Raw genomic sequence first — 24,938 nt, forward strand, 5'->3', positions numbered from 1 at the left:
TACAAAACTCCGGGCCCCCTACATTCTTCATCAGCCTGTATCTAATCACACCAGCCAAGCAAAACCTTCACCAGCAAGTCCTCTTCAAACGACATTGACGTGCTTCCCAGCTAGACTGTCTGGTGGGCGCAGGATGGATTTTTCCTCCTACCCACTGGTTTCCACCTATAAGCTCTCCACGGCAGGGGGTCCCTCAGCTCCCTTAGTGCTCCCGTCAGCACTCCTGGTACCCAGAACCCAGCCTGGCCAGCGTCCTCCAGACAAAGTCTTGTCTTTAGGAAGATGCTGGAACCTGAGATCCCAGGAAGCCAGGCGACACAGAGGCTGGTCTCCCCGCTCCCCGACACACGGGGCTACGGGGGTGGGGGTGGTGTTACTCTGTGTCCTTACGGTGACCTCAGCCCCTACGAGACCACAGATCTGTGGCAGCCACGCAGAGGGCTATCGTGGCCTGCCATCCAGCCGTCCTGGAGAAGCCAGTACCTCCGTTCACCAAAAGACACCCCGAGAATGTTCCCGACAGCATCCCTCTCAGTAGCCAGAAACGGGGAGACTCCATCCGCCCACAGCATAAACTTGGCGGCACACTCACGAGAATGCGGCCCAGCAGGAAGACACACTGCCACCAAACGCCGCTGCGTCGGTGCCCATCATGGGAGGGGTCGGCATGGCGGGCAGCCATCCACAGGGCATGGGGACCCTGCTGGGGGCTGGGGGCACGTTCCCGTGTGGAAGATCCAGCGCACTGGCAACAGCACCTCTCGGCCGTGCTCCTAATGCAGCAGGCACGTCGCCAAGCTCTCCCCACGAACCACCGCCCACCCCGGTCACCACCATGCCCGCCCCGTGCGGGCAGGACAGCGGCCTCTGTGTGGCGGACCCATTTCTCCCGCTGCTCTGGGACGGACGACCCGCCGGGTGACGTTCAGCCCGCCTAACTCAGCGTCAGTGCTTCTCCTGGGACCGCGTGACACGCCGACTCCAGTGACACCCGTTAGCTAAGGCGGTGGATCTGGGGCCAGGCGCTCAGAGATGGGGACCCCTCCCCCTCCCCGCACACCCCCCAGGCTCAGCAGGGCCTCCCGGGACAGCCGGGAAACCCCAGGGGCTGCACTCACCCTTCCCGATCTGGATGAAGCCGAGTAGGATGATCAAGGCCAGCGCCAGGAGTTTGGCCGCGGCGAAGGCGTCCTGGACGCGGGTGGCGGCCTTCACGCTGTAACAGTTGACGGTCGTGAGCAGTACTGTGGAGACAGGGGCAGCGAGTGAGTCCCGCGGAAACGCGGGCAGAGGGGCCGGCGGGGAGAACCCCAGCCCCGAAGTCACAGGCTGAGAGAGAGCTGTGAGCCCAGGTGCCCCCCAGGCTGCCAAAAAGGCCTTTTTGTCCTAATGAATGAATTTCAACACCCCACCGCCACCTGAGTCCCTCCCGCAGGAGCCCTCGAGGAGGGCGCTGCGCTCAGAGCAGGTTGAACGCACAAGCTGCCATCTCGGTGCGGGGGGGGGGTGCTCAGTCACCTTGCTGCTCCCACCTGACACTTTAGCACAAGTGTCAGGCTCTCCCACAGGCACCCGAACTTCTCAAGGTGGGAACCCTCTCTTCAGAGGGTCCTCGTAGGATCCCACAGGGACACAGGGGGCGCAGCGTCAGCCTGACAAGCTCGGCGGGGGGGGGGGGGGCGGGTCCACAGGGGCTGAAGGAGATGCACAGCCCAGGGTCCCAGTGGTGAGAAGAGCAAACAAGCACCAGCTCTTGCGGCTGGTGTCACAGCAGATACTAAAGACCCAAACTCCACGCCAGTCACCACCACGGGGAGGGGGGGGGACACGGGGGGGCAGCTAAGCCAGGCTCCCCAAATGCGCCGACATACGCAGGCCCCGCCTGGGACCCCAGGGAGACCCCTCCACGTCCTGAGCAGAGGTGGAGGCAGCGCTTAGTGTTCAGGGACCTCGCGAGCAGCCACTCTGCAAACTCACCACAAAACAAAATTAGATTAAAACAAAGGCAACTAACCAACACTCCACACCCGTGCCTTCCTACTCTGAGTCCTACCTCTCCGCCGAGTCCCACGTGGAAACACGCACGCCGTGAGGCCAGCGCTCCGGTGCCCACGCCACTGCTGACGCCAGCTACCCAGGGAGGTGGCCGGGGCACAAGTGGGGCCTTTTATTCTCGGCAGGCTGGCGGTCAAACATTAACCAGCACAGCCTGCACCCAAGGGAAGGGCGTCTGTCCACCATGCCCCGCACACACCGGCTTTTCCCAAGGGCTGCGGTGGGTGAGAAAGTCTGCACCCGGCTTCTGCTCCAGACAGAACCAACCCTGGGCTGGCAGATGCCACGTGGCTTCTTCCCAGCTAAATCAATTACATGTACTTTTACAATGTGAGAGAAAGGCCGCAAAGAAATAAATCCAGGCTAATTAACTACATGAGACCTGACAGTTCAGGTGTAAGAAAAACAGGAAATGGCCCCCTGAGCTCTGGTTAGGACAGCGGGCCCACACTGCACCCCGCCCACGCTTATCTCTTCCGGAAATTAACTGATACCCAAATACCACCCTCCCCTGTCACTTTCTCTTTGTTGCTCTAAGCCTGGCTGATGCAGCGGCTGACCAAGACTGTTTGCTATGCCCTCAGAAAGTTCAGGTTGAAAACTGTTTCAAAACCCGTTGCTTTTGGCTGCTACTCCTAAGCTGAAACCCTCAGATGTTCCCAGACCAGACATGAAGGCAAAGAGCTGTCACAAATGGACCTGGACCTGGAGTGGCCCTCACTCGTGGGGACCCTGGCCGAGTCCGCGCCTGTCAGAGGCTCGTGGTAAAATGAGCTGCCTCAGGGTGGTGGGACTTACACGAGGCCGTGAGAATGTGGGGACAAAGTATCCATGTCACAGCACTGAAGCCATCTCCAGCAGCAGGAGCTGAGCCCGGGCTCAGATGCGGGGGGCCGACGTGTGCAAGGGACAAACAGCACCAGTGACCTTCACCGTGTGGCCCTGGGGTGGACACACTCTCAGTCCAGGCCCTCGGGACCAATGCGGAGACAGCTGTCCCGTATTAAGTACATCAGCACTGCCATTCCCAGCACAGAAGAGGAAACAGAGGCTCAGAGAGGACCCCTGTACACGGTGCTAGGGGCAGACCCAGATCTCCGAGGCCCGTCTGATCTCCCACCGCCAGGTCGGGGGCGGGGGCGGGGGAGGAGGTTGAACAGCGGAATTCCCTTCTCCTGGGCATCCAGGCTGCTGCGACCTGCCACGTGGCTGGGACCCAGGGTGAGGGGGCCTTGGAGGGCAACCCAGGTTTTTTCCCACCACCGGCCCCAAGGAGCCTGTGCACAGTAAGGCGGGGAGGGGGCTTTTCTGGGACAGTCGCACATTATGGGGAATGTGACAGCCCTGAGGCCTTCCTTTCCGGATGCGCCAAGAGGCTGACAGATTGCATCACACCCCTCCATTCATACCGGGCAGGAAGTGGGGAGAGCCGTGGCCAAGCCACACACGGGGAGGTGGCTCTTCCCGCCGCCAGCCCCGCCCAGCTGCCCTCACTGCCACCGCTGCAAGACTCACCTGGTTTGACTCACCCCATTTGGGGTCTGCACTCCCAGGGGAGCAGGGGCACCTCTCCCCACCTCACAGATAAGGGCTCGGAGGATCCAGGAAGGGGGTGTGGCTGGCCCAGAGCCCGGCCCCAGGGCCGTCCCACGGCGGCGGTCACTGGGGGCGGGACGGACCGAGGCCCAGGGCCCCTCCTCTACCGCCCCAAGGGCCTCCCCTTCAGGAACACAGGGTGCCACCCTGCCTGTGCGGAGCGGAGCCCCCCGGCAGGCGTCCGAGCCCCTGTGGACAGAGGGTATTGCTCCACGAGCTCAGCTCCGTGTCAGAGAGTGGACGGGCGAGGCCGGGCTGGCCGTCTGCAGTAGGGAGGGGAACGGGCTGGATCCCAGAACAAAGCGGACTTTGTAATATTCACTTCTTTTATAGAAGGAAGAACTGAAACATATGTTGAAACTTTAATGTCCACTGACTTCAGCTGATGAGTAAACAAACGCTTTATTAACCTCCCTAGCGTCCTTTCTAAAAAACTCTGAAATGAAGTAGAATCTGAAGTAAATAAGGGGATTCACTAGGACCCGTGTCTCTTAGCCTTTTTTTTTTTTTTTTTTTTAATTTTTATTTATTTATTTATTTATTTTAAATTTATGGCTATGTTGGGTCTTCGTTTCTGTGCGAGGGCTTTCTCTAGTTGTGGCAAGTGGGAGCCACTCTTCATCGCGGTGCGCGGGCCTCTCACTATTGCGGCCTCTCTTGTTGCGGAGCACGGGCTCCAGACACGCAGGCTCAGTAATTGTGGCTCACGGGCCCAGCTGCTCCGCGGCATGTGGGATCTTCCCAGACCAGGGCTCGAACTCGTGTCCCCTGCATTAGCAGGCAGATTCTCAACCACTGCGCCACCAGGGAAGCCCTCTTAGCCTTAAGGAAAGCAGTGCTGGGAGGCTGGATTCGCCTCTCGGCTACACTGGTTTTAGGCCCCATCACCCGGACAAGGTGCCTGACTCTTCAGAGCCTCAGCTTCCACACCCGCAGGATGGAGGGGGGTGACAGGGACAGGAGACGCTCCGGGTGTCACACAAGGGTCTGCTGCGTGGCAGGGGGAGGGCAGTCTACGCCAGGGCACCCGCAGGCGGGCTGCTGGGTGAGGCCAGCACACTGGCGGGAGGTCACCCCGCTGGCAGCCGGCCCCGTCGGGGTTCCCCGTGCCAGCACCCCCCAGATAAGCACCCCGCAACAGCTGGGCCGGGAGATAGAGCCCGGCGGCCTCCGGAGAGGAGTGGCAGCCGGCTGTGGGCAGAAGGCGGGCGCAGGCGGGGCCTGGCGGCTGGTCCCACAGGCCAAGCAGGAAGCCCGCCCTTCAGGGCTGTGCCTGTCCTGCCCTCGTCCTGCTGTGACACGCCACCCGGCTGGCCTGCAGGGGCGCCCCAGCTCAACCTCGCAAGTGAGCCAGGGGCCCCGGGGCTGTGCTGGAGGGCCCGCCACCCTCTGCAAGGTCACCGTCCCTCTGCCAACGGACCCACGAACTCGCACTCACACCCTGGTCCACCCCCCCCACCCCAGGGGCTCCACCTGTACCCCACCCTCGTGTCCGAGGCAGCAGGAAGTGCTGCCCAGTGGGGGAGGGAGAACCCCTTGGCTGGCCTCCTGGGCTGCTCTCACCCCGTGGCCCTGGGGACAGCTGGTCACACTTATAGAGCCGGGCCATGAGCGCCAACTCCAGCTGCGGCCTGGCCGACCAGGTGGCTTGAGTTCAGAGTCCTGTCTGCAGACCACAAGGGCCACACGTGCCCAGGGGGCCACCCGGGCCGAGGACAGGGGCTGGCCCACGGGCTCGGGGACGCACGGCAGCTCCCCCATCTGTTATTTCTCAGGACCCCCTTGGGTAGCGCCTCCGGGACCCTCCCAGACCCTGAGCACAGGGTGGCTGGCGGGGAAACTGGCACTGCTCCGCCCACCAGCGTATGGGTGCCACCAGCCTCTGGGAGGGCGCTTATCTGAGCAGCTCCCAAAGGCTCCCGCCCAGCCTCGCCTGGCGTGACCTCTCACCCCGGCCTGACCGACCGGTTATCTCACTCTCCAGGCCCCAGGGTCCACCTCCCGATGATAACTCTTCACACATAGGCTGCTGTCAGCTGTCAGCCGCTGCGGGCCAGCCTCCCAGCCCCCGGTACACGCTGCGCAGCCGGCTGGCTGGCTCACTCGCAAGGGAGGGCTTGAAATGCAAGGGGGCCTGTTTTCATTTAAAAACACCGAAACAAAACAAAACAGAATACAAAAAACACACCCAAATCTTAGTTCCCCGAACCTGCACCCCCTGCATTGGAAGCACGGAGTCTTAACCACTGGACCACCAGGGAAGCCCCTCTGCTCAATATTCTGTAACAACCTAAACGGGAAAAGCATTTGAAAAAGAATAGATACGTGTATAACTGAATCACTTTGCTGTACACCTGAAACTAACACAACATTGTTAATCAACTATACTCGAAAATAAAATAAAAAATTTTTAAAGTTAAAAAAAAAAAAACAAAAAAAAACCACACACCCAAATCCATTTCCCTCTCTGACAGAGGGTAACACCCTGATGGGATTTATCAGGCCCAGTGACCAGGGCTGTCCCTGGATTTTGTGCATGCCGGTAACAAAATCTTCAACAATCCTGGCAACAAGGGCAAAGTATGAGCACCTGCCGCATGCTCTCCATCACTCAGTGCCCTCGGCACTCCCGGGGGTCCCCTCACCCTCACCCCCTCCGCTGACTCGAGGACAAACACACCAGACAAGGTCATGACCGAGGCCAACAGAACCATCTGAAACCAAAGCATCTGGGGAATGGCTGGCCCCCGACTCGTCAGAAAACCCATCTACTGTCCCCACGTCTCTGATGGGGTCGCAGCCGTGGACCCTCCCTCGTCCCTGGCCCAGTGTCTGTAGGGACCGTCCCCCCAGGATGGAAAGGGGAGTGCAGGTATCACTTGGGTTTCATGCAGCGTCCACGGGTCAGAGCCCCAGAGCCTAGAACCTCACTACCAAGTGAGTCCTACTAAGCCGCCAGTGGCGTCCTCAAATGAGTCTCTGAAAAAGGTGCTTTCTGCACGTGGCTTTAGGACGCTTAATAAAAAGGGCCAATACTCGAGGCAAAGACAGTCTGAGGCCCAGCAGTAACTGCCACCCCACACAGGTGAGAGGGGCCAAGATGCCAGGCAGAGGAGCACCGTTTTACCCACAGCTCTGCTGGCAGGTCCCCGGCGGCCCCCGAGACAGGAGAGGAAGTGGCTGGCAGGCTGGGCGTGTTGCAGGAAGCCGGGCCAGCCCGGTCTCTTGGGGCAGCAGCTGACCCCTGTGACTGAGGCCGGACGAGCCCTGGGCCCAGGCAGCCAGCCCACCCGCCGCCCGGAGCCCCTACCCGCCAAATAGCAGCACTCGCTGGGCACCTGGACCCGGAGCCCTGGCTGCAGGTGGGCCGAGGCTCCTCGACTGTGGCCAGTGAAACCCTGGGCTGCGTGACCCAGGTGGCTGGGAGAGTGGCCAGCAGCGGGGGTGACCACCGACAAAGCATCCAGTCGCTCTGGCGTTCTTGTCCTGCCTTTACTCTACTGTCCAAATCCGCCCAGCACACGGGGACCCAGGGCTCACAGTGGGTGCTCGGTGCATCGGGCCCTCTGCTCTGGTCCTGGACACCCAGCTATCCACTGGGCTTGAGGAGAGCCCCCTCCATCCCAGGCCCGGCCCCCAGGAAGGCCTGTGCCTCCCCCACCCAGCATCTTCCCTTCCTGCCCTAACTCTGCTGCCTCCTAATAACAGATAGGTCTCCCACCCCGGAGCGTATCAGAGTCCCTGAGGACCTCGTAAAACAGGTCCCCGCAACCCAGAGCACCTGACTGGGCAGGCCCGAGAACCTGCATTTCTGACGGTTCAGGGAGAACCAGTGGGTGACTTCACGACGTGTAATTCACCTTTACTGGCTCTAAGAGAGTGCACGCACAGGACCCAACTGTACCCCAAACATCTGAGAAGGCGACCTCGCTTCCAGGCGCGCTCAAAAACAGAGCCCACTCAGGGTGACAGTCCGGCTCCTGGCCCACCCAGGACCCCACCACCGGCCACTCCAGATCGGAGCCTCCAGAGAGTCTGGAAGACTGAAAGAAAATGAAGGAATTCTCAGGGGCAGGGGCTGCTCAGGTGGGACCAAGGGCTCCAATTCCAGTGTCTGATCTCCGCACAGAGAGGCAGCGGCCGCAGGAGCAAACGGACGCGAAACCTCAGTCCAGCTGGGACGATGCCCCTCAAACACCCCGCCCTTGTCGAGCCACTGATTTCCCGCAAAAAAGAATCGCTAACAGGCGGAGTCACATTTTCAAATGCGACCAGCCCTGGAACGTGTTTCACGTTTTCCATTTTTAACTGGGGCTGGGTGACGCCTGGCCACAGAGCTCCCCCTGCTTGGTGGTGGGGGTCTCAGCACATATCAGGAACAGGGCTGACACTTCATTTCAAAACACACCAGGACTTCCCTGGTGGCGCAGTGGTTGGGAGTCTGCCTGCCAAGGCAGGGGACACGGGTTCAATCCCTAGCCTGGGAAGATCCCACATGCCACGGAGCAACTAAGCCCGTGAGCCACGACTACTGAGCCTGCGCTCTAGAGCCCGCGAGCCACAACTACTGAGCCCGCGTGCCACAACTCCTGGGAGCCCACATGCCTAGAGCCCGTGCTCCTCAACAAGAGAAGCCACCGCAGTGAGAAGCCCACGCACCACAACGAAGAGTAGCTCCTGCACAGCAACACATCCAAAACAAAAATAAATAAATTAAAAATAATAATAATAAACAAAACACACCAGAAAAAAGCAGATTCAGTCCACTCTGAGATCTGCTGACACCCAAGCCCTGAGGTTAGCAGAAACCCCGCAAGTCTCATTTTTTTGGGTTCTTCTGAAGCAGAGCCCTGCAGAATACAGAGATTCCCAAAAGTCCCCCCGCCTCCAACCCCGGCCCCAAGGACAGCCAGGACCCATAGGAGGGAGCCCCCCTCCAAGTTGGCCCTGATTTCCAACATGCTGCGTGACCTTGGGCAGGTTACTCAGCGGGTCTGAGCCTCTGTTTCCTCATCAGCTAAACAGGAATAATGCTGCTGGCCCCACGGGTGCGTTTTAACATGCAGACCCGCCGACTGGCACGCCTGTCGAGTGAAAACGAGCTGAGGATGGCCGAGGCTGTGCACGCAGGGGACTCCGCGGTTAGTCTCCATCCCTGGATCGCGCCTCTGTGGTCTGGAACCCCCCCCCCCCAAACCTGCTGCAGCACCTGAGGGTGAGAGGACACTGCAGCATCCACCCAGCCCCCTCATTTGCTAGTTGGGCTCAATGGAGCTCAGAGAGGTTGTCTGACTTGCCGGAAGTCACACAGTAGTAGCCAGGGGAGTAGGGTGAGGACGCCCAGGCCTCCTAAGTCCCACTCCCATGTTTTGGCCGCTCGACTGGGGTCTTCAACCCTGGCTGCCCGTGACAGGCTCCACCCCCCGCTCCCCCAGCACACACTGTGTGCACTATTACAGACCTGGCTCTGCCTGGGAGGGCCTGGGCGTCAGTCCTCCCGACCACGTGGTCCAAGGTGCAGTCAGGGAAGAGACCCACCAACCAGGGCAAGTCCCACAGGGCCCCACCCACCACGAACACATGTCTACTGACACCCTTGGAGGGGAGGGGACGGCTGGGTGCGGGGCACAGAAGCAGGCTGTCTCGGTGGTGGGGGGGCCTGGCAGGGCTGACTTCAGAACCCTACGACCCTGGACAACAGCCCGGGCTGAGAGTCCCTCCCCACACGGCCAGAGGGCAAGCCCTGGTCACCTGGGATGAGGCCAGACGTGGACCCTCGACGACCCTCTGTGCCTCAGCAGGTGAGCCGGCCCCCCAACCCCCCGACCCAGGAATAAGTGCTCATAACCGGACTCTGGTGACCTTCCCTCCCCGCCCAGACCCCTGAACTCGGCTCCTCAGCCCGAGCTGTCAGCCCCTCCTGGAACAGGCCGCCTGGGGAATCTTCTCTCCCCACGCCCCTCCCGGCTGCCCTCACCCCACCCCCGCCTTGTCCTTTCCCTCAGCTCTGAAGGGGTCTGACACGACGGCCGGTAACACGCGGTTGCTGCTGTGTGGGGTGCCCAGCCAGGGTCCCTCCACCTGCTGCTGTGCCAGGCTCACCTGCTCTGTCGTGCTGCGTTCCTGGACAGTCCCTCCAACACCAGACCCTTGCCGTGACGGGCCGGCAAATCACACACCCTCTGCAGGCACAACGTGACCACCCCGCCCTCCTCCAGGCTCTGACACACGGCCCCGAGAGGCCCAGCACCCAGGCCCCGGGTCACGCAGCCGGAGAGACGGAGCCAGGGCCCTCGCAGGCCTTCCAGCTGACTCAGGCTGACAGGGCGCCCTAGAAGGGGACCAGGTGAGGACACAGCCCTGCAGCCAGCGTCCATGCCGAGGGCTGAATGCCGTACCGGCCTCGGGCAGCCCACGTGGACAGGGACAAATCGCTGGGTGGCCACGGGGTTACAGTGGGCCACGGGCCCACGTCTCTGGGCAGAGGCCTCGGTTCTGTACTGGCTCCGCTGGGGGCGACTCACAGACATCAGGCTGCCAGCCAGCAGCCAAGGTCAGGGTGACTCAGAGGGCAGATTGGGTTCCCTGTGTTCTCCAGATTGGTGCTGGAGGCTTCAGGAGCAGGCACACCCCCCGGGGGAGGGTGGCGCCGCCCAGAGAACGCCCCTGCCTGAAGGCAGGTCTGGACGGACAGGCCTGGGGGTAAAACCACACCCCTCCCTCCGGCTGCCGGTTCAGCCCACCCTCCCAAGCAAGAATTCAGGATCCTGCCAGCACTGAGGAAAGAGCCGGGTGGGGAACTCCTGCCAGGATGTACATGGGCCCCCAGCCATGGAGCCAAGAAGCTGCTGGACTGGGCAGTGGTCCTGCTGGGGGGAGAGGACAGCGCAAAGCCCGTTGGTGGGGACAGGTGTGCTCTGGGCAGCTCCCCCAGCCACTCATCCAGACCAGGGCCCCGGAAGGTCACCCTGACTGACTGGGGGTGGGGAATCACGTGCCCCCCGGCCCCCGGCACCTGCTGTGAGCCACCGAAGGAGAGGACCGGAACTGGAGGCCAGCGTGGGCACAGGACAGGGCCCATGGCCCCTGGCGCAGCTGTCAGCTACCCTGCCCTGGAAGCCCGTCTGCAAAGTTCTGAGAGGAAGAGGGAGGTTTTTCTAGATGGCTCCCTATAAGGGGTCTGACTCCCCACAGCGCGGGGCCAGTGCCCCCCGGAGAGCCCAGGGCACACACACACCTCAGACCCACTAGCGTGCGCCCCTGACGACCGGGCGCCTGGACGTGGCGACCGACGCTGTCCCGGACGCCTGATTCCTCAGCACGGACACGGCCGTGTCCCCACGCCGGATGACAGAGGCGGCTCCGGAGGAGAAGGGCGTCACAGCCCCGCTGGCTGTAAAGTGGGGGTGATGACACTGATTTCCAAGGCTGGGCCGTTTATGCTGTGACGGGGGCACCGCTCTCGGGGGGCAGGGGAGGCTCCCAACCCGGACGGGGCCCCGGGGCTCTGGGAAGCTCTCACCGCGAGTCTGGGGTGAACCAGCAGGGTGGACACCTCTGACCAGGGTCTGCACGTTCCACGGGATCATCAAAGGGGTCCATGACCCAGGGGAAAAGGGTCAGCAATGCCCTCCCTCAGTCATGCGCTCTGTGAAGCACCCGCCACGCCCCGTGACCAGGGCGGGAGCGCTTTCATGTCTGGCCCAGGAAGTCGGATTTCAGGGCTAATTACCATGCTGTCGTCTACACTCAGCTCACAGCTCGCGATTCTGGGGTTGCCAGCTCCTTGGAAACACCCAGAAGCCTCTGCTTCACGTGGCGAGGGGCTCAGGCCGGGCGGCTGGCAGGCGTCCAGACACCCTGAGCCGGGCTCGGGCTGTGTGCCGGTCTTGCTGTGACAGGCCTGTGAGGCCCGGGGACACAGCGGTGGACATGCCGGGGGGGGGGGGGGCCCCGCCGGGAAGCCTGGGGGAGAGGGTGTGCTGCCACACCCCACCCCCTTTGGCTCATGACCCCAACCGACCAACTTAGCCTGGGGCCAGCTGGCCACGGCTCACCCCAGCCACCAAACCCCTGCCTCATCTGCACCCTCCCCTGCGGGGGACAGCTGTGCCCCAGCCCTGGGCAGGACTGCCCCCCAGGCAGGGCCGCGGTGCCACCTGTGCGATGGGCAGCTCAGCTCGCCCCGGACGGGGAGACGCTGGCCTTCCCTCCTCCTCTCTAACGCTCTCCTTCCTTCTTTCCACTAATAGAGGGGAGGAGAGCAGTTTGCAGGGTGGCTCAGAAGGTCAAGGGCGAACGCCAGAAGGAGGACATGGCTGAGAACAATCACAGCCACTGTGTGACTGGGGTCCCTGGGTGCCATGCTCGTTAGACATGCAGTGGCCGAGGGTCCTCACAAACACCCACCATGAACCCCCACGTCACAGACGCGGAAACTGAGGCTGGGAGGTCCCGCGAATTTCTCAAATCAGAACCCGGGTCTGTCCACGTGCAGAACGCAGGCTCTTTACCTGACACCAGCAGAAAACATCTCAGGTCACGGGTCCCCAGAGGAACAACAGCTGAGGACCCCCTGCCCCCACTCCACACAGGTTTGCCCGAGTAAGGGTGACAGTGGGGGGCGGGGGCAGCTCACTCTAGGGGAGCCTTGGCAACCCGGTCTGTCCCCTGTGAGAAGGCAGGAAGGAAGTGCTTTCCAGGCCGCACCAAGGGCCACCAAGCTGGAAGGGGACGCAGCGTCCACTCTTGGCCACCAGCAGACCTGCCAGGTTCTACAAGATGGATGGATGATGTGCATGACAACTAGGGGGTCCAGGTGGCCGTCCTCCCCAGTGGGAGAGGGAGAGAGAAGGGCGGGAGACCAGGTCTGCGGCCACTTCCCTGACACCTACGTGTCCTGGGCAGGAGTGACCACAACAACTCAGACAGGCCCCGATCCAGCAGAGGGAGATGGGAGCCTGTTCAGACCCCTTCTCCTAGGAGCTTCTCCACGAGATAAAGGACTCAGTTAGGTCGCAGCTGTTTCTGAACCACAATGGCTCCCAGGTACCTGCCCTGGGCAGCTCCTCTCTGTGTATGCCTCGTCCAGCCTCTCCAGATCCCACTGGACCCATCACAGACAGAGGCGGCCAGGAAGGCTAGAGAAATTGCAGACGAAAACCCGGCCAGGCGAGAACCTCACCTCTCCCGAGTGACTTCTGCCGCAAAGATAAAACCCAGTGTCACCGGAATCTCAAACAAACGCTACCAAGTTTTCACTAAGTGATAAATAACCCGTGCAAACCTAGACTCACGCCAAACTCCCGGGGCCATCAGCAAAGAGTTACGGAGCTCGTGTCTCTCTCTCACCTTCATGACTCATTAAACACATGGAAACACCAGGGCCATGCCATGAAAGGGCCCCATTTTGTCAGACCTAACAGAAAAGGGACTCCTCCCCTCCCCCCATTTATACTGTCGGTGGGATCATTCTAAGCAACAAAGCCAACCTGAGTCACAATAAGCAGAAAGGAGCTGTCCTGGGGCGAGACCAGGGGACAGGAAAGATCAACTAGCAAAACCGAGAAAAACGTGGCTCCAGAACCCATGATACACTGTCCAAAGAGCAGGCCCTGGGGCCGTTCATGAAGCACCAGCGCGGGCTGCTGGGCCAGGGGTGCACGTGCCCCCTGCGGGGAGGGGCTCAGGAAGCACGCGATGCAGAAGACCCTTTCTCCTCTCGAGGAGAGGTTCTAGAACCCAGACTGTGTGCAATAATCGAACAACACTCAGAAACTTTCTGTGGCTTTTTGCTGCCTTCTCAGACAACCCGAAGCGCAGGCCCCCTCCCTGGATGGCCATAACCTTTCTCCGTGCCCATGACAGCAGCCCGTGCCAGCGGCTCCGAGTTCCGCCAGCCGCGGACAGGCCCACGTCCCCCTCTAGACACAGCAGGCTCTAGACTAGCGCTCACTCCTGCAGACAACGTATCCCTTTTTGTTACTGAAAACCTCCTTTCCATCAGAAAAAGCAACACACACACACACAACACACTCACATGGGTGGTTCAGAGGAAAAGAGCTGAGAATGGTTGATGGACACATGAACAACGTCACCCTACCTCACACCAAAAGAGGTGCTGTTCACGTGACCCTCCACGCTGGTGACTGGAGTCCTGGTGAGGGTGTACCCACCACAGCCCCTCCAGAATCCATCCCGAGCCTTTACCTGCTTAAACCCAAAAGTTTAAGAAAGTAAGGGATCCATTTTCCAAGACTAGAAAGTGGGCCCTTTAAAGGCAGTATTATGTCATTACGTCCTGGGCCGAAACATTAAATAAAATCTAGCAATGATGAAAATCGCACAATTAAAATTCTTTAATTGAGGCTTTTCCTTACTCAGCCCAAAGCATCGTCTGAGAAGCCCACCAGAAGCCACAGGTTCCCCCGTCCTCAGGCAGATCGACTGTTGCTGTGGCTATTCCTACATTTGGACCAAAGGTTTTTATAAGCTGAGATCCTCATCGCTGAGACTCCCCCCAAAGGCAAAACGCCCCCCTCCCCCAAAGTAGTTGCTCTGTCAGGGTCTCAGGTCTCCTGGGGTCACCACTTCCCAGAGCGTGCCTCAGAGTTCTGAAAGCCCCTCAACACTACCACCACCACGCAGTGAGCTTATGCAGGAAGCTGGTCCCCACGCTCCAGAATCCCAAGAGCAATCAGCATGTACTGCTGGTCAGAGCCGCTCCGAGGGATGATGGGCACAGTCCCCTGAGTCTTGGGGCTCGGACAGAAACCACAAACCAGCCCTGTTGGCTCTGCACTTCTGTGCACCGTCAAGATGCAGACAGAGCCTCAAATCAGGTGGCAGCTCTGAAAGCAGGACACTTCCATCTTGCCAGCCTCCTTAGATATTTGCCAAGGGGTAGGAGTAAAACTGCAGCAGCCAAAAAGCAAAGAAAATTACGTGGCTTTTGGTACAAATGATTTTATTTTTTTCCTGAAATCCCACCAGAAAACAGCCCACCAAACGTACCAGGACCTCCTCCACCAACATACTGGGACCTTATCCACCAACATCTGGACTGTACCCAATGGCTGTATTTCAGCACGACTTGGGACCCCAAAGCCACCCGGCACACATTGAAGCCTCAGCCAAGCACCTCTCTTTTACAACTCACTAGGCAACCTTCAGGGGACTCAACGCTGCTGCCTACACGAGCAGCTCACTCACTGCCCACACAGAACCTTCTTACTATTGCTTTTGTATGAGTCAGCCTTTCCTGATTAGCTGGTTTGAATGAGGTGTGGGTTTTTTATGGTATTTTCCTTTTTAAACTACAATTTCTCTCTTGATAAAGAGTAACCCTTTGGGAACTCAAGTAGACAGGAAGTTGGCTTTTCAGGCACTCCACGTGGGTGCCTCGCAAGAAAGTAAGGAGATTGCTTCAGCTCCAAGGGCTCTGGATGGACTAAGTGGGAAGGTTAGTTCCGGCCAGAGGCTCTGGGCGGGGACCCTGCTGCCCGCAGAATTCCCAAGGCGGTGAGGAAACGAATGAATGAAACGCACGTGGGTTCTGGGGCTAGTGCCCTCAGTCTAAAACTGCGGGGTCGGCCCGGGGCCGCGGGATGTGGGGATGGTCCAGGAGTGCGGGGAAGGGCCCGGGACGCGGGCGCGCGGCGACCTCGGCTCGGCGCCCCCCACCCGTCCGCCCGCCGGGGTCCCGGGGCCGATACTCACGCACGCAGAGGCAGGCCACGAGCTTGGCGGCCTCCTCGGGCACCGGGCAGGTGGGGAAGAGCGGCTTGAGCAAGTAGGTGGCGAAGACGAGCGCCACGATGTACTGCGAGGAGGGCCGGATGATGAGCAGCTCGATCCAGAGCTTGAGAAAGGCGGGCAGCGAGCCGTAGACCTCGAGCATGTAGGCGTAGTCGCCGCCCGACTTGGTGATGGTGGTGCCGAGCTCTGCGTAGCAAAGCGCGCCCACGATGGAGAACACGCCGCACACGGCCCAAACCACCAGCGCCAGCCCCGGCGAGCCCGCCTCCTTGAGCACGCCGGTGGGCGTCACGAAGATGCCCGAGCCGATGATGGTGCCCACGATGATGGCCACGCCATTGAGCAGCGTGATGCTGCGCTTCAGGGTCACACCCTCGCCCTCCGCGCAGTCCGCGCGCCGCGCCGCCAGCATCCGCTCCCGCGCCTGCCGCTCCTCCTCCTCGGCCGCCGCGGGGGCCGCAGCCCCGCGCCGCTTCGGGCCCGAGCCCGCCATGCTGCCGCGCCGGCCGCGCAGGGCAGAGCCGGACAGGGCCGGTCACGGGGCGCTCGACTCCCAACGGCCAGAAGCCGCTTTGCCGGCGTGGCCGCTACGTTAGCCGGCTCCGCGCTGCGCCTTTTATAGGACGCTGCCGGCCCCGCCCGCCAGGCCCCGCCCCCTGCTCGCGCCGCCTGCCCTGCCCTGCCCGCCGCCGTTTACTCGCCTGGCTGGGGTTCGGTCCCCGCCTCTGTTGAGAAGCACCGGCCGGCCCCGCCACGCGCACGTGGAGCGCGCGGTGTCCCGCGGAGCATGGCGGGCGGTCCGGACCCCACGTGGTTCCGGGGGATCCCAGTTCCGCCCCGCGCACGTGGAACGCTGGGCTCCTTGCTCTCCTAGCTAGCTCCCTCGTCGCCCCCGACCCCCTCCCGCGGCGGCCCCGAGCGCGCACTGGGGGCCCCGCTGCTCGTGTGGGAGCGGGCGGTGCAGCAGGGCCGACCTGGGGCCACAGCACAGGATGGATGGGATTTGGGGCGCCTTTGGGGCTCACAGAAGGCACACTTGTTCCGCTGGCGGGCGCCCAGCCCCGGGGTGGTAGGATCCGTCACGGTCTGCTCACCCTGGGGACTTGATAAGTATATAAGTATTAAGATGATCGGAACCACCTCTCCTGGCGGGGGGGGGGGGGGGGGCGGTTAGAGGGCCTGAGGTCCTGAATCCCAGGCTGAAGGAGTGCGATCTCAGAGAAGAGGGAAGCGCTGAGGCCACATCGGAACTCATTCCTGGGCTCAGAAATTCTCATTTTATCCCAAGGGGAACCTCCTTGCCAAAGAGCAGCATTCAGGGGCTCACAGATTTGAGAGGTAGCAACACAGACTCTGGGAAACCAAGAATCTGCAGAAGCTCCGTTAAATTGACAAAACGGGGGTTCCCTGAAGGAGCACCGTGAGAACCCCCTCCCTCAAATCTACCTGGAAAATCCAAAGGCAGGCTGCAGGGTGAAGGGGCTTTAGACTTAAAGAACTCCAGGGGCTCCTGGATAGGAGGGGCGGCCAAGTAACTAGGGGTCAGAATGGGGAATGCAGGATGACCAGTCACCCCAGGCCTGGAAGCAGGAAAGAATCAGAAATACTACCTGATTAAACTGACATGTGCACAGAATTTAGAATCCCATCGCAGGCAAGTTTAGCCAAGGCATGTCATTTGGACCTTCCACGTCCCCCCCCCAATCAACCCCCCCTTAAGAGGCCAGCTCTTCATCTGCAGTGTTACAACCAAATGAAGTCTTGGCAGCTGGAAGGTCACACAACACAAATATTAGCTTGCAAGATGTCTAAGTTGGTGGCTTAGGGGGAATCAGAAATAATCTCTCTGCTCTTGTTCTTCCCACTGTCCTTTCCGAGGGTGCTGCTTGGCAGAGACCAGATGACCAAGGGCTGAGCAAACTTCCTGAGCCTTTATCAGGCGCTGTGCTGAGCCCTCCGCCTGCAAAGCCTTATCTAATAGAGGAGGTGCGGTTGTTTCTATGCACGAGGAAACTGAGGCTTAGCAGAGCAATGGAACTTGTCTGACCAGTACCCTGAACCTCCATGGTATACTTCTGGTCGTTCTGCCACCCCTCTTCTTGTGGTTTATTTACCACTAAGTACATCTCAGGATGTATTTTGCTTTCACGAGGATGGCAGTTATTTGGCAATGCTCTAAGGAGAGGTCCCAAGCACCTCCACCCTGTATTCCCGCAGCTGACACCTGCAGGTGCCGGCCACTGCACCGGGCTCCAGGCAAGTGGCAGTGAGTACCTCCTCCAGACACAGAGAAGCAATCAATAATTGCACACAAGAGTGTAAAATTAACAACCGTGATAAGCCAAGGGCCCTAAGGGGCCAGAGAGCCGGTCGGAAGGAACCAGGACACTCCAATCCAGCTTTCCTAGAGTGAGAATTAACAAGGGAGGCGGAAGGAACGGAACATGCACGTGGACTGTTGGTGCCTCCCGTGGGGGCTACTGGGAAGCTGCAGGAGACTTAATAGCTGGAAGGTGATAACACCGCAGGGGTGTCTCCACCATCCCACAGCAGAGACACCACCACTGTCGGTTTCTGCTTGGTTTTCATATGATACCGTACTAGATTTCCAAGGGCAAACTTGCTTTGAAATATATATATATATGTATATATACATACTTATACATGTGTGTATATGTATACGTACACGTATGTGTGTATCTCAGAATTCCCTGATGCAAGTTAAATGAAGCAGTAAAACGCCTTACTGGAAATCTCTCTAAAATCTTAGCTAAGAGCACCATCTAGTGGTAGAATGACAAAGGAGCTTTTTGTCTGAGGCAGGTTCAATCCGCTCACTCTGCGGCACTCCTTCCAGTGCTAACCAGTAATTTCTTAAAAGTTGTGTCATTTATGACCCCTTTGGGGAAGCCTCTTTCTCCTGTTTGGAGGCTCAGCGGCTCTGGTTCCAATCTTGAGAGAGAGAAGCCCATCACAGGAAGGTAGGCTGGACGCTGGGCCAATGTAGGAGCTGCCTTGAAGCTTTTTCTGCACGCTCTCTGAACTCTGTTCTGTTACCTCCAAACCTTCAGTGATTTTTTCAGATTCCTGATGGAAAAATGTGGGCTGCAGAAAACGGGGAGGCGGGGTGGGGAAATGGGTGAAGGTGGACAAAAGGTACAAACTCTCAGTTATAAGGTGAGTAAGACCTGGGGGGTCTAATACGCAGCATGGGAACCATAGTTAATAACACTGTACTGTATATTTTGCTAAGAGATTAGATCTTAAAAGTTCTTATGACAAGAAAAAAAATTGTAGGTATGTGAGGTCATGGATGAGAACCGAACGTTTTGTGGCAATCATATAGCAATATAAACAAATATCAAATCATTATGTCATACATCTGAAACTAACGCAAGGTTATATGTCAGTAAAACTGGGGAAAAGGAGATGGGAGGGGAATTTCATGGCAGCAGTATAAACCACGGGCTTGAGAGTCAGACTGCCTGAGTTCCCACCTGGGCCCCGCTGCATACCAGCTGAAGGAACTTGGGCAAACCCTACCCCGCTCTGGGCCTCAGTTTCACTTTCTATACAATGGGAATAATAGTACCTACTACAAATGAACTAATATACGTAAAGCACTCAGATCAGTGTCTACCCCCCAAAAAAACAACTTGATAAATAGCAGCCCCTAGTAGTAGTAATAGTGTCTATAAAATGGCTGGAAAATCGAAGAAATTTACACCAAAATGGTAACAGCAGCCAGTGCAGAACTGCACTGACTCGCATCACGCAGAGGGGCTGGTGGCCCAGGCTCCAGAAGGAAGCTCTGGTGGGGTCATCCCAAGCCTTGGCTTCCACATCTGCAACACAGGGGGAAGTAATAGTACTTCTTTCTTACGTTGTTTGAGGTTTAAGTGAGACAAGGCGTGTGCAACCTCTCAGGCAGCGGCAGAGTAGAGAGTGAGCACCCTGCCCTCCCCGACAGGGTGCGGTTGTACACGCCTAGGTTGACCTGTGTCATCCTTCTGTCTCGGTGGTGAAGAGGCAGAAAGTTGGGAAGTGGGTAAATAAGACAGTTCTTTGCATGCTGTTGCAATCTCGGCCTTCTTACCACGCAAGGTCTGTGGTTTTGATCCCTCCGAAGAATCCAAGGGTGATGGCCTGAAGTAAGTATAGTCCTATTAGGTCCTGGCTCTCCTTTTTTTGTTTTTGTTTTAATTAATTTATTTAGTTTTGGCTGCGTTGTGTCTTCATTGCGGTGCGCAGGCTTCTCATTGCAGTGGCTTCTCTTGTTGCGGAGCACGGGCTCTAGGCGTGCGGGCTCAGTAGCTGTGGCTCGCGGGCTCTAGAGCGCAGGCTCAGTAGTTGTGGCGCACGGGCTTAGTTGCTCCGCGGCATGTGGGATCTTCCCGGACCAGGGCTCGAACCCGTGTCCCCTGCATTGGCAGGCGGATTCTTAACCACTGCGCCACCAGGGAAGCCCCCTGGCTCTCCTTTTGAACTCATTCTTTTTCCCGGAAAAAAAAAATGTACCCGGTAAAACCTTCACTGATGTGGAAGCTTCCCCCGCTTCAGGTGGCTGCGATGCTGTGTTTGTTCTCAGTCGTGTGGAACAAACGTTTGTGTTCTTTTCACACAGCAAGTGTCTTTTCTTCTTCTGGACATTTGTTTTTAAAGGCTGTGCTTTCATGGTGCCCGGCTGTTATTTCTTTTCCTGCCTGCGTGCTTGCAAAGGTGGGCCCGCCCGCAGCAATCCCCAAAGTTCAGTTCTGTTTTCCGAGCAGGTGTGTGCATCGCCATCACATTGACTGCTGAGCCCGGACCAGGACTCGAAGATGTTTTATGTCATTTAATTATTGCATCAGCCATGGCTAGACCCCCGACTGTGGCTGGAGGGATAAGACAGGCAGTGAGTTCAGTGAGTGGTCAGCCGGGCTCAGACCCACGGTGGGCCTTTAATCGCAGCTGCGATGCTATGGCCTCCCTCTCAGCCAACCAGGCCACCTGCCTTAGCTCGCTTTGTGGCTCCTAGCAGTTTCACTTCCCTCATTGGAAACCCCCCATCCTTGTGGACGGCAGGACACGTGACTTCCCTGCACAGGCTTTTCAGCTCCCTTCAGATGCTCAGCGAGGTCGCCCGATTTTCTGAAGTGCCTATGGTGGACATGGTGATTGACTCTATAACTCTGGGTAGAACCAACGCCTGGGGATTTCTGAGAAATGGTAGAAGCAAAACTAGAGATCTTAGGGCTAGATTTTCCACGGAGGGCTCCGTTAAGTAAAAACAAGAAAAATAAGAGTTTGCCTGGGTTTCGGGCTCCGGGCTCGTGACAGGCCGCTGTGAGGGTTCCGCCTTCCGCGGGCTTGGCCTCATCCGTGTGCTCAGAAAGCGGGCCCTGCTCGTTGACGATTCCGGAGGAGCGATACTGTAGTAGGAAGCGGGGCTTGAGAGTTCAGGCCTGCCCGTCAGCGGATAGATGGATAAACACATGTGGCCCATGCACGCAAGGGACTGTCATTCAGCCATAAGGAGGGGGCACCGACGCACACCACGACACGGATGAACTGTGAAAACCCTATGCTCCGTGAAAGGGCTGGATGCATGGTAGCGTCTGGTTCCATTTATACGAAACGTCCAGGAAAGGTGAACCTGGAGAGACAGAAAGCACGTTAGCGGTTGCCGGGGCCGGGGGAGAGGGATGGGGAGTGGGTGGTAGCAGGGACCACGTTTGGGGTGATGAAATGTCTTGGAACTAGACAATGGTGAGGGTTGCACAGCAATGCGAATGCCCTAAATGCCACCCAATTGTCCACTTTAGAATGGTTGATGGTTAATTTTATATTATGTGAATTTTTACCTAAAAAAAGCATGCAGGCCTACAGTCAGAGGCCCTGGGTTCAAATCCCGCCTCTGCCTCTGTGGCTAATGGGGCTCCGGGGAGGGACACCACTCAGCTTCCGGAGACTCCGTGGGAGGAGCAGGGTGAAGCCCCCGTTCCTGACGGAGCTGCAGCTGGTGGGCTGGAGTGAGGGTGCAGCCAGAAAGTGGGCCGGCGGACTGGCCAGCTGAGTGCCCAGATCCCACCCTCGACACCCCCAGCAGAGGCTGAGCTGGACCACGTGCCGGAGGAGACATGGAGAGAACGGTGGTTCCAGCGGCCCGGCCGTGACCATCCCGCGACGAGCGGCAGCCCCTTGTTAGGGCCTGGTCACTCGTGCAGGTCCTACCCCCATCGGTATGGGTGTGGGACTCAGGGTCCTCCTGGGCTTTACTCCAGACACCTGGGTTGACCAGCCAGAGGACTGCTTGCTGGACTTTGGTCTGAGTCCGATTTCTCCACGCGGATAAAATGCCATCAGCACCTCTGTTCTCGTCGTGCACCTCCCTGCGTGGGCTCGTTTGGGAAGCACTGCTGCCCTATCCCACTGTTACCGGTTAAAGTGTGTCCCCCCAAAGCAGGATGCTGAAGTCCTAACCCCAGAGCCTCAGAATGTGACCTCCTTTGGAAACAGGGCTGCTGCAGCTACAATGAGTTGAGATGGGGTCATCGTGGAGCGGGGTGCCCCCAACCCAGGACGGCTGGTGCCCCCATAACAAACGGCCATAGGAAGCCAGACACCCAGGCCCGGTGGAGGGCAGAGGTTGGGCAGATGCGGCCAAAAGCCAAGGCCACCGATGACACCAGAGCTGGAAGAGGCAGGAAGGACTCCCCCCGGAAGGCTGCAGGGGGAGCTCGGTCCTGACGCCGGACTTCAGGCCTCCAGACCCTGGGAGGATAGATTTCAGATGTTTAAAGCCCCCAGTTTGTGGAACGTTGTCTTGGTGGCCCCAACCCGCTCTGTGAGATGTTACAAAAGGTGGAAATCTCTCCACACGTGGGCCCCCCCTTGGACCTCACTGTTCGGTGACTCCGTGCCAGGTGCGGGGAGGGCCCGCCTGGCCAGTACACAGCACCCCCCCCGAGTCTCTCCCTTAACCCCTGCATCCCTGCGCCGCCAGCTCCGTGGAGAGCCCGGCCTTTCCCGAGTGAGGTGAGGTGAGGGGGACGCAGAGCCAGCAGCAGCTGCCCTGGAGAACCAGCTTGTGTCTGGGAGGAGGGAGAGCAGGTGGGATGCTGTCCTGCCAGGAGCCCCACGGGGGTCCCGCAGATGCTGATGTGAGCCTGCAGGTCCTCAGGACCCAGGGTCCCTCCCTCCTCAGAATGGCCACCTCCGGGAGGGACATTTGGAGTGAGGGGTGGGGGGATGAGGTGGCTTAGAGCGCTCAGCCAGCTGCTGGTGACCAGCTCGGGCGGGCGAGGACTGGGTGAGGGGCTCCGGCATGATCTGTTCTGACCCCGTCCCTAGTTCCATCCCGAGTGGACACAGTGATGGGAAGATCTCAGCTGTCTCTGTCCCCCACGCCCATGCGGCTGGACAGCTCCCTCAGGCCCCGGGATGAGACCCTGCTCCCTGCGCCCGACCGCCGAGCAGTCCATTTTGGGGGCGTTACACGTGCCACCCCGAAGCAGCCTGGGCTCCCATGCAGCCCACGGGGCTGCCCTGCTGGCCGAGGGTCTGAGAATCTTCCCCCACTCAGCATACGCCTCTGCTTTACCACATTTTGCCCCTTTAGTTTCCAGAAATGAGTGGGAAATGGAAAAACAAAAAGGCTAAGGCTAAAAATGTAGCTCTCACAACTTAAAATGACCAAAGAAAGTCAGAACTGCAGGTAGTGGGAGGTCTTTAGCCTTGATCAGCTTTCTCCATGCGTTCCTGAGAGCTTCTCTGCCCCCGGCCTTCCAGGTCAGCCGAGGGCAACTCTGTCCTCCAAGTTGTTTGCACCAAACCCCTTGCCCTTATCCTGACACCCCACTTTCTCTCGCACCCCTAGCCAGTATGGCTGGAAATCACAATGCAACTGTGTCCCACATCCAACACTTCTCACCACTGCTGCCGGCTGGGTTCTGCCTAGGGTTTGCCCGTCACCCCGCGTCTCCCCAATTTGAGAATCTGAGTGAGACGTACCCCTGCCCTGCAGCTGTCCTCACACCCCTCGGAGCAAAGCTCCCACCTGCATGTGACCCACAGGCCCACTCTGGATGTGGCTCCTCTGAGCAGGTCTCTGACCTCTTCTCCTGCCACTTTGCCCCTTGAGCACTTCATCCCAACCACACGGGTCTCTCTGCTGCTCCTGAACCTTCCAGAACCATCCCCACTGTCTGCACGGCCCACCCCCTCACCTCCTGCAAGTCTTTGCTCAGAGGTCAACTCCTCAGTGAGGCCCACCTTGACCGGTCACTTGGCTCCCTGCCCACACATTGCTTTTTCTGGAGCCCCGCTCACCTGTAGCTTATCTCCCACTTGCTTGCTACAACCTGCGTCTCTGGACCATCTCCCTGCTGATGTGGACACCACGGGGCCCAGGGCCTGAGCTGCTTTGTTGTTTCGGTCACTGATTTGCCCCAGTTGTCTTGCACACTAACCGGTACACGCTGGCAGGAGGTGTTCGATAAACAGTGATGTCAAATTGGAGTGAAGCTGTGTGTTTCATTATGAAATTATGAAACAAAACAAAGACTATAGCAAGTGGAGCCTGAGTGTCATGCCTGTTTTTGATGTCCACACCTTTGATTTGTGTTTATGTGTTCAGGGACCTAGCACACCCGTAGGGTGGCCCCCTCTGAATTTCCAGAATTCAGTAAAAAGGATCAGAAGATTTCACTTTGCTTAAAAATAATTTCCCTATTTCAATGCCAGTAAAGAAACAAAACAAAACAAACACAAAAACTCGCAAACTGACACAGGAAATTCTGACAGAGAATAATCTCGACACTGAAAAAGTATACAGCTTTTATCTTCAATGCAGCAGGTAGTGAACGTATCTCAAGGATGGCGGAATCAGAGGATCTTTCTTTCCTGTTGACGTACATTTGAACATTTCCACAGACATGGGAGCCAGGCGTTCATACTGCTGAGCCTCCAAGGTGTGACCCAACCTGTGTGTTAGGAAATCTGGGGACGAGCTGCCTCTCACGTTGGACTTGCCCCTGACAGCAAGGAGGGCTGAGCCTGCATCCCACATGCCACGCTAAGCAGTGCCGGGGTCGAAGCAGCTCTTATAATTCTGTTGAGTCTGGAGGGACCTGTGCTCTTTGCCGCCAGAGTTTTCAGAGCTGCTCACCTGGGCTACTTTGTCCTTCCTCCCAGCTCCTGGCACAGAGGCTGACGGGAAGACACCACATACACCAGGGTAGGGATGGGAGGTCAGAGCTGCAGAGGCAGATTTCAGGAGCTGAGAGTTCAATTGTGTATTTCAGAAATGTCTGGGAGGGGACTTTGCTGCTGGTCCAGTGGTTAAGAGTCTGCCTTCCAATGCAAGGGACACGGGTTTGATCCCTGGTCAGGGAATTAAGATCCCATGTGTCGCGGAGCAACTAAGCCTGCGCGCCGCAGCTACTGAGCCCACACACCTCAACTAGAGAGAAGCCCACGCACTGCAACAAAGAGCCCGCGAGCCGCAGTGAAAGTATTTTATTTTGTTTTATTATTTTTAAAAATTTATT

General features: G+C 58.5%; 1 protein-coding gene across 1 annotated transcript in view; it reads right to left on the reverse strand.

Moving 5' to 3' along the window:
• Window positions 1–15,987, reverse strand: part of SLC7A5 (solute carrier family 7 member 5) — a 33,135-nt gene extending 17,148 nt beyond the window's left edge. Inside the window, exons 1-2 of the mRNA XM_036833818.1 lie at window positions 15,370–15,987; window positions 1,119–1,244 (exon numbers count right to left, since the gene is read on the reverse strand). Of these exons, the coding sequence (XP_036689713.1) occupies window positions 1,119–1,244; window positions 15,370–15,901 (658 nt within the window). The 5' untranslated portion in view covers window positions 15,902–15,987. The remainder of the gene's footprint in view (window positions 1–1,118; window positions 1,245–15,369) is intronic.
• Window positions 15,988–24,938: the final 8,951 nt, after the last annotated feature.

This window comes from Balaenoptera musculus, chromosome 19, assembly GCF_009873245.2.
Source record: "Balaenoptera musculus isolate JJ_BM4_2016_0621 chromosome 19, mBalMus1.pri.v3, whole genome shotgun sequence".
NCBI lineage: Eukaryota > Metazoa > Chordata > Mammalia > Artiodactyla > Balaenopteridae > Balaenoptera > Balaenoptera musculus.